The sequence below is a fragment of the Tachyglossus aculeatus genome, chromosome X1, assembly GCF_015852505.1.
Source record: "Tachyglossus aculeatus isolate mTacAcu1 chromosome X1, mTacAcu1.pri, whole genome shotgun sequence".
Taxonomy (NCBI): domain Eukaryota; kingdom Metazoa; phylum Chordata; class Mammalia; order Monotremata; family Tachyglossidae; genus Tachyglossus; species Tachyglossus aculeatus.
The window spans coordinates 16,410,984-16,418,849 of NC_052101.1; the positions used below are offsets into that span (position 1 = coordinate 16,410,984).

Consider the following 7,866-nt stretch of genomic DNA (forward strand, 5'->3'; position numbering starts at 1 on the left):
TTTCACCCAGATGTGGCTGCCATTTCCTGGAAAGTGTCACCCAGGTGCAGCTGGTGAGGTGGAGAGGAAAGTGTGAAATGGCATGTTTGTTCTTGAAAGTTTACAAATCAGGATGGCCATGTTGGTGAATGGCATTGGGCTGGGAGAGAGAAGAAGGGTGAGAAATGGTCCTTGAGAGCAGGGATCATGGTTACTTCAGTGTAGTCCCCCAAGTGCTTAATCTGGCAGAGCTTAGTATAGTGCTCTGCCAGTCTGCACTCAAATACTATTGATTGATGAGTAACATTACCCAGGCCCTTCTCTCTCCCAGCCACTCACTGCCAGTGCTTCGCCTTGTTCATAGCTGAAACTCCCCCCCGCCACATGACAGTGACGGGTGGTGGGGAAATCCAGCTCGGAGGACCACTTGGCCTAGGAGTGGGGGGCAAAGCCCAGCTGGGAAGTGGACAGCTGCACAGTGTGTCTTTCAGGAGAGCTACACTTTGGCTTTCAGAGAGGCTCCGAGGCTTGAAAACTGCTGTTTCCCCACCACTCCCATCCCACACACTCCAGCGAGAGTGGATCAGGGATGGAGCCCTGCATTAAAGAAGATGTGTGGCTTAGTGGATAGATCACAGGCCTGGGGATCAGACGGACCTGGGTTCTAGTACTGGCTCCACCCCGTGTCTGCTGTGTGACCTTGGGCAGCGTGGCTCAGTGGAGTCAGGGGTCATGGGTTCAAATCCTGGCTCCGCCAATTGTCAGCTGTGTGACTTTGGACAAGTCACTTAACTTCTCTGGGCCTCAGTTCCCTCATCTGTAAAATGGGGATTAAGACTGTGAGCCCCCCGTGGGACAACCTGATCACCTTGTAACCTCCCCAGCACTTAGAGCAGTGCTTTGCACATAGTAAGTGCTTAATAAATGCCATTATTATTATTATTATTATTAAATCACTTCTCTTGCCTCTGTTATCATCTGTAAAATGGGGATTTCAGTTATGAGCCCTATGTGGACATGGACTGTGTCCAACCTGTTAGCTTGTATCTATCCCAGCACTCAGTACAGTGCCTGGAACATAATAAGCTCTTAACTAGTACTCTATTATTATTATTATGAGCACACAATCCCAGGGCCGGGCTCTGGGTACACGGTGCATGGTGGAGATAACAAGAAAGTAATGCAGTAAGAACATCCTATCGTGCGCCTCAGAATATTACCTAGGCTTCCCTAAAAACCCTGCTAAATGGGAATATAAATTGGATGCCTGCAGCCCCAGCCACAGGATTTGCTGTTGCTGTAATGGTGAGTCTGGGGCTGGTCTGGTCTGGTCTGCCTATTCTCATTCCCATTGGTTCCAATCAAGCCCAGGCTGCAGGCATCAAGATCTGCCTTCAGTGGCTGCCTGTCAACCTATGCAAAACCTCCTCACTCTCAGCTTCAAGGCTGTCCATCCCCTCACCCCCTCCTCCCTCACCTCCCTTCTGTCCTTCTCCAGTTCAGCCCACACCCTCCGCTCCTCTGCCCCCTCTAATCTCCTCATTGGGCCTCGTTCTTGCCTGTCCCATCATCGTCAATCGTATTTATTGAGCGCTTACTGTGTGCAGAGCACTGTACCAAGTGCTTGGGAAGTACAAGTTGGCAACATATGGAGACAGTCCCTACCCAACAGTGGGCTCACAGTCTAAAAGGGGGAGACAGAGAACAAAGCCAAACATACTAACAAAATAAAATAAATAGAATAGATATGTACAAGTAAAATAAATAAATAAATGGAGTAACAAATATGCACAAACATATATACCCCCAGCCCACATCCTCCCCCAAGCCCAGGCTCAGTGGAAAGAGCCACACTGAAATCAGCTGTTCCACAAGGGACTCATAGTCTTAATCCCCATTTTACAGATAAGGTAGCTGAGTCTATACACCCATTGTGGGTGGGGGATGTGTCTGTTTATTGTTATATTGTACACTCCCAAGCTCTCAGTACAGTGCTCTGCACACAGTAAGCTCTCAATAAATCTGAGTGAATGAATGAATGAGGCACAGAGAAGTGAAGGGACTTGACCAAGGTCACACAGCAGACAAGTGTGATTAGAACCCAGGTCCTTCTGACTCCCAGGCCCACAGTCTTTCCACTAGACCACACTGCTTTTTGAAGCTGTCAAGTCAAGAACCAACTCAATACTTTTGGAGAGGCAGCATGGGTAGAGTGGAAAGAGCACAGGCTTCGGAGTCAGGGACCTAGATTCTAATCCTGACCCCACCAAGTGCCTGCTGTATGACCCTGGACAAGTGACTTCTCTGTGCCTCAGTTTCTACATTGGTAAAATGGGGATGAAATACCTGCTCTCCATCTCCATTAAACTGTGAGCCTCATATAATAATAATAATGATGATGATGATGATGGTTTTTATTAAGCGCTTACTATGTGCAAAGCACTGTTTTAAGCGCTGGAGGGGTACAAGGTGATCAGGTTGTCCCACGGGGGGCTCACAGTTTTAATCCCCATTTTACAGATGAGGTAACTGAGTCACAGAGAAGTTGTGACTTGCCCAAAGTCACACAGCTGACAGTTGGCCGAGTTGGGATTTGAACCCATGACCTCTGACTCCAAAGCCCGTGCTCTTTCCACTGAGCCATGACTGAGTTGGAACCGATTACCTTCTAACCCCAGTGTTTAGCACAGTACTTGCTTAATTATTATTATTATCATAATTATTATTATTATTGTTGCTGACTTTCCTTTTTTATGGTATCAGTTAAGTGCTTACTATGTGTCTAACACTCTTCTAAGCACTGGGTTAGAAACAAGTTAATTAAGTCACAGTCCCTGTCCTGCATGGGGCTCACACTGTAAGTAGGAGGGAGGACATATTAATCTTCTTGATCATAAAATCTGGCTTTTCTTTTCAGAACATCCGTACGGACATTGTCATGGATGTGGGCACCAGTCTGAACCCGGCCATAGATATCGGGCAGGTAAGGAACGAGGGGGAGGGTGGGCTGGGTAGGCCTGCCTCAACGTTCCCATCCCTGATCACCCCTGTATGGAGGGTTGCATTGAACCCCAAATCAACTGGCCAGGGCAGATGATTTTTGTTGACTATTTCACCGAGAAAGAATGCCCCCGGTCCTCTGCCGGATCACAACTCCATTGGTTAGCATCAAACATACAGAACCTCTCCACATACTTGCTGCCACCTAAATGTCACACCCCACCTTGCCTCTGCTCCAAAGCATACTGCCCTTACCTTTCATTCATACATTCATTCAATCGTATTTATTGAGCACTTACTGTGTGCAGAGCACTGTACTAAGTGCTTGAGAAGTCCAAGTTGGCAACATATAGAGACGGTCCCTAGCCAACAGTGGGCTCACAGTCTAGAAGGGGGAGACAGTGAACAAAACAAAACATATTAACAAACTAAAATAAATAGAATAAATATGTACAAATAAAATAAATAGAGTAATACATACAAACACATATACATATATACAGGTGCTGTGGGGAGGGGAAGGAGGTAAGACAGGGGGGATGGAGAGGGGGAGGAGGGGGAGAGAAAGGAGGGGGCTCAATCTGGGAAGGCCTCCTGGAGGAGGTGAGCTTTCAGTAGGGCCTTGAAGGGAGGAAGAGAGCTAGCCTGGCGGATGTGCAGAGGGAGGGCATTCCAGGCCAGGGGGATGACGTGGGCCGGGGGTCGACGGCGGGACAGGTGAGAATGAGGCACGATGAGGAGATTAGTGGCAGAGGAGTGGAGGGTGCGGGCTGGGCTGTAGAAGGAGAGAAGGGAGGTGAGGTAGGAGGGGGCGAGGTGATGGACAGCCTTGAAGCCCAGGGTGAGGAGTTTCTGCCTGATGCGCAGACTGATTGGTAGCCACTGGAGATTTTTGAGGAGGGGAGTAACATGCCCAGAGCGTTTCTGGACAAAGACAATCCGGGCAGCGGCGTGAAGTATGGATTGAAGAGGGGAGAGACAGGAGGATGGGAGATCGGAGAGGAGGCTGATACAGTAATCCAGACGGGATACGATGGGAGCTTGAACGAGCAGCTTACCTACCTAAGCTGCTCCACCTGGGAATCATTTTTCAGCTCCCAGGAAACCCAAGCACAATATAAAGCCCCTAGTGAAGCAATGCTATCTCTCTCTCCACCCCAAACATGATGGGGACGGCTCTGAACACGGAAGACTGTAGGAGATGAGCAATGAAATCCTTTATCCAAGCCCCAAAGACCTGGTTAGAGGCAACCAAGAAGCATGGCCTAGTAGAAAGAGCAAGGACCTGGAAGTTGGACAACTTGGGTTCTAATCTTGGCTTTGTCACTTGCTCAATGTGTGTTTGGTATGGTGCTCTGCATACAGAAAGAAGTAGTGAGAGGCAGTGGGGCTTCATGGAAATGCTACAGGCTAGGTTCCAATCCTGGCTCAACACTCATCTTCTGTGTGATCTTAGGCAGGCCATTTAACTTCTCTGTGCCTCAGTTACCTTATCTATAAAATGGGGATTAAATCATACTCCCTTCTACTTAAATTGTACGTCTTATGCGGGACAGAGACTGTGTCCTACCTGATTATTTTTTAATCCCTTCCAGTGCTTAGCACATACTACGCACCATAAGCTCATTGTGGGCAGGGAATCTGTTGGTTTATTGTTGTACTTTCCCAAGAGTTTAGCACAGTGCTCTGTCTACAGTAAGTGCTCAATAAATGAGATTGAATCTCGTGGGGATTCAATGGGATGGGGATGGAATGAAAGTACCAAACAAAAAAATTATGAAGTGCTTAATAGATTGCCATAGATTGCATTGCCCTTAGGGAATTCACCTGACTTCTCTGTATCTGTTTCCTCATCTGTAAAATAAGGATTAACTGTCTGTTCTCTTTCCCCTTTAGACTGTGAGCCTCATGTGAGGAGACAGGGACTCTTTGTTCTGATAATATTGTACTACCCCAGCATTTAGCACAGAACTTGGCACTTAGGGCTTAACAAATATGAGTAATCCTCATCATCATCACCCACTATCAGAGACTTTATGACCCTGAAAAAGTATGAATCCAGTATCCCATGACCGGAGCCCACAACATTTCTTCTCCTTCTGGAAAAGTTTTGGTCAGGCAAAGTGGTTGCATGATACACATCAGCATTCAGGCTGCCTCAACTTGGGAGATGTGTATTGGCCAAGGATTCCTCATAAAATTACCCATTCTCCTTTCCACACAAGATCTCTCTCCATGATGTTACCTGAGAGGTTGCAATAAGTATAAAGGATCATTGAAGAAGGAAGCTGGTTTACTCTTAGTGTGGCTGAGAAAGGATAAATAAGTTCCCACATTCATTGTTTTGAAATGCTGAAATTTTAAGGGGGCTGCCGTCCCATATAACAGAAACAAAACCCAGAACCGGGGTCTTTTGGTAACTTTCTCGATTGCAAACTCCCCTCCCTTGTGAGCAGGGAATGTGGTTACCAACTCTGTTATATTGTACACTCCCAAGCACTTAGTACAGTATTCTGCACAATATAAGTGCTCAATAAATATGATTGATTCTTGAGGTTTCCCAGGTTTTTTCTCTCCTACCAAGTGATAGAGGTAATAGGCTTCCTCTGGAATCAGAACAAACAGAAATGGCCCTCATCCAGATTGAGAATATCTGTGGTGTCACTGAACGCCTCCCTTCTCACTGGATCTTGGGGTCGTTGCTACTGAGGAAAGGGGCCCCAGGAGGCTGCAGATGATGGTTTGTGTCATGTGACTCCTGCAGGTGGAGGGGGCCTTCGTTCAGGGCCTTGGGCTCTATACCCTGGAGGAGCTGCGCTACTCTCCCAAGGGGAGCCTGCTGACCCGAGGCCCCAGCACCTACAAGATACCTGGTTTTGGTGACATCCCCGCCAAACTCAATGTGTCTCTGCTCCGGGACTGCCCTAACCATAAAGCCATCTTTGCATCCAAGGTACAGATGTGGGTCTGCCCATCTGGAGTGGCAAACTACCGCGGCGGGGTTAGAGAGGTTGATAGGGGCTGTTCCTTTTTGAGTATATCGTGGTGTTGCTCCAGCCATGTGGTTGATTCCCAGAGACCCTGCGAGGAGCTCAAAATTCAGCCACAGGAGAACAGTCTTGCAGCAGTGGTGCTTCACAGAGCTGACAGCTGAACTCATCCTGACCCCTGGATTGTCCACAACAGTTCATGCTGCCCGCTTCTCCTCACAGTTCAGACTCTCTGGGGGCCACTTACCCAGTTGGATTGTATCGAGGGGAAGAGCGGGGAAAGTTAAGGTTTCAGTCCACGATGGACTTTGCCACGTTTCTGGTCCCTGTTTTCCGTCCGTCTGCCCAGGCTGTTGGGGAGCCGCCCTTCTTCCTCTCCGCCTCTGTCTTCTTCGCCATCAAGGATGCCATTGGTGCAGCCCGAGCCCAGCAATCAGAGAGGAAACTGGACCCACTTTTCCAACTGGACAGCCCGGCCACCCCGGAGAGGATCCGCAACGCCTGCGTGGACAGGTTCAGCGCTATGGTACGTCCCCTGTGGCCCTGGCCCTGGACCGGCCTGTCTAGTGGGTTTGGGTTTCCACCTCGAGAAACAAAGCCAATGTTCAATAGTTTAAAATACTACTGTCATGTTTTTCGACCACTGGATTAGTGGCAGAGGCTGTCTTAATGTAATGCTGGGATAGCAGGGGTCCATAGGAGCCGTATTTTTGGGAAGCAACTGCTTGTCGGTTCTTCAAATGGAGCCATCACTTGGCGTTGCCTTTATTTTCCTGTGCTGTCTTGGTGCCACAGATCCACAAATCCACAGGGAATATTTTCAGAATGGGCGCCTAACCAGCATGGGAACGGAATGGTATTGAGGCTACCCCACAGGCTGAGATTGACTTTGAAGTGGCAACAGAATGAGGAATGGATAATAATCCATTGTTTTTGATTTGACCTTTGTCCCTGAGGGGAGCTACTGTGTTTCTGAAGAGTGAGAGATTTTCTCCACAAAGGAAATGGGAGTCAGCAACATTTCTCTATCCCAATTGCTTGACTTAAAGCTGGTTGGAGAGTTGTTTGCTACCATGAACTGCTTCATGGACAAGGATCAGTATCATTGCATTAGCATTCCATCTATTCCAAGCTCATTCTATGCTTTTCCTTTCAGCTTCGCCCTGAAGAGTCCTCCGATTATACGCCGTGGTCTGTGAGAGTCTGAAAGGAAAGTCCAGGGCCAAATTTTTGCTCAGCTGATAGCACCTACTGCTTTAAGATCTAATCCATCAAACCTGGCTATTTACTTTAACCCTTGCAGCCCAGCAGCACTAAACCAAACTCATTTAGCTCATGGAGAAACATCGTCCCCTGATTACGTTACATGACCGACTCTCATCTCTCTTATTCAACCCACATATTCAGTCTGTCATCAAATCCTGTCAATCAATCAATCAGTGGTATTTGTTGAGGGCTTACTGTGTGCAGAACACTATACTAAGCCCATGGGAGAGTACAACGGAATCGGTTGACACATTCCCTGCCCACAACAAGCTTTTTCACTTCCATGACTTTTCTAGTATCCTTCCTTTCCTAGTATCCCTTTTCTAGTATCCAAATGACTACCATGCTAACTGGTCCAAGCATTGATAGCTTTTGTTAAAGGCTTACTATATGCCACGCACTGTTCTTAACACGAGATAAATACAAGTTAATCAGGTTGGACACAGTCCCTGTCCCACATGGGGCTCACAGATGCCCAGTAAGGCAATATGACAGCTTTCAGGGCAGGTATCCCCCTCAAGACAGTCAGCAGCAGGAGCCTAATTGGAAACTGGGGAAGAGCAGGAGCAGGAATTTCTCAGCCAATTGTAGGAATTTGGGTTGGAGAGGTATAGCTCTACCCAGACTGTCT

At 47.8% G+C, this 7,866-nt stretch overlaps 1 protein-coding gene across 1 annotated transcript in view; it reads left to right on the plus strand.

Annotated features, from left to right (window-relative positions):
• The window catches only part of LOC119950061 (xanthine dehydrogenase/oxidase-like), a 53,208-nt gene extending 45,788 nt beyond the window's left edge, over window positions 1-7,420 (plus strand). Inside the window, exons 33-36 of the mRNA XM_038772005.1 lie at window positions 2,897-2,962; window positions 5,744-5,932; window positions 6,319-6,495; window positions 7,126-7,420. Of these exons, the coding sequence (XP_038627933.1) occupies window positions 2,897-2,962; window positions 5,744-5,932; window positions 6,319-6,495; window positions 7,126-7,176 (483 nt within the window). The 3' untranslated portion in view covers window positions 7,177-7,420. The remainder of the gene's footprint in view (window positions 1-2,896; window positions 2,963-5,743; window positions 5,933-6,318; window positions 6,496-7,125) is intronic.
• Window positions 7,421-7,866: the final 446 nt, after the last annotated feature.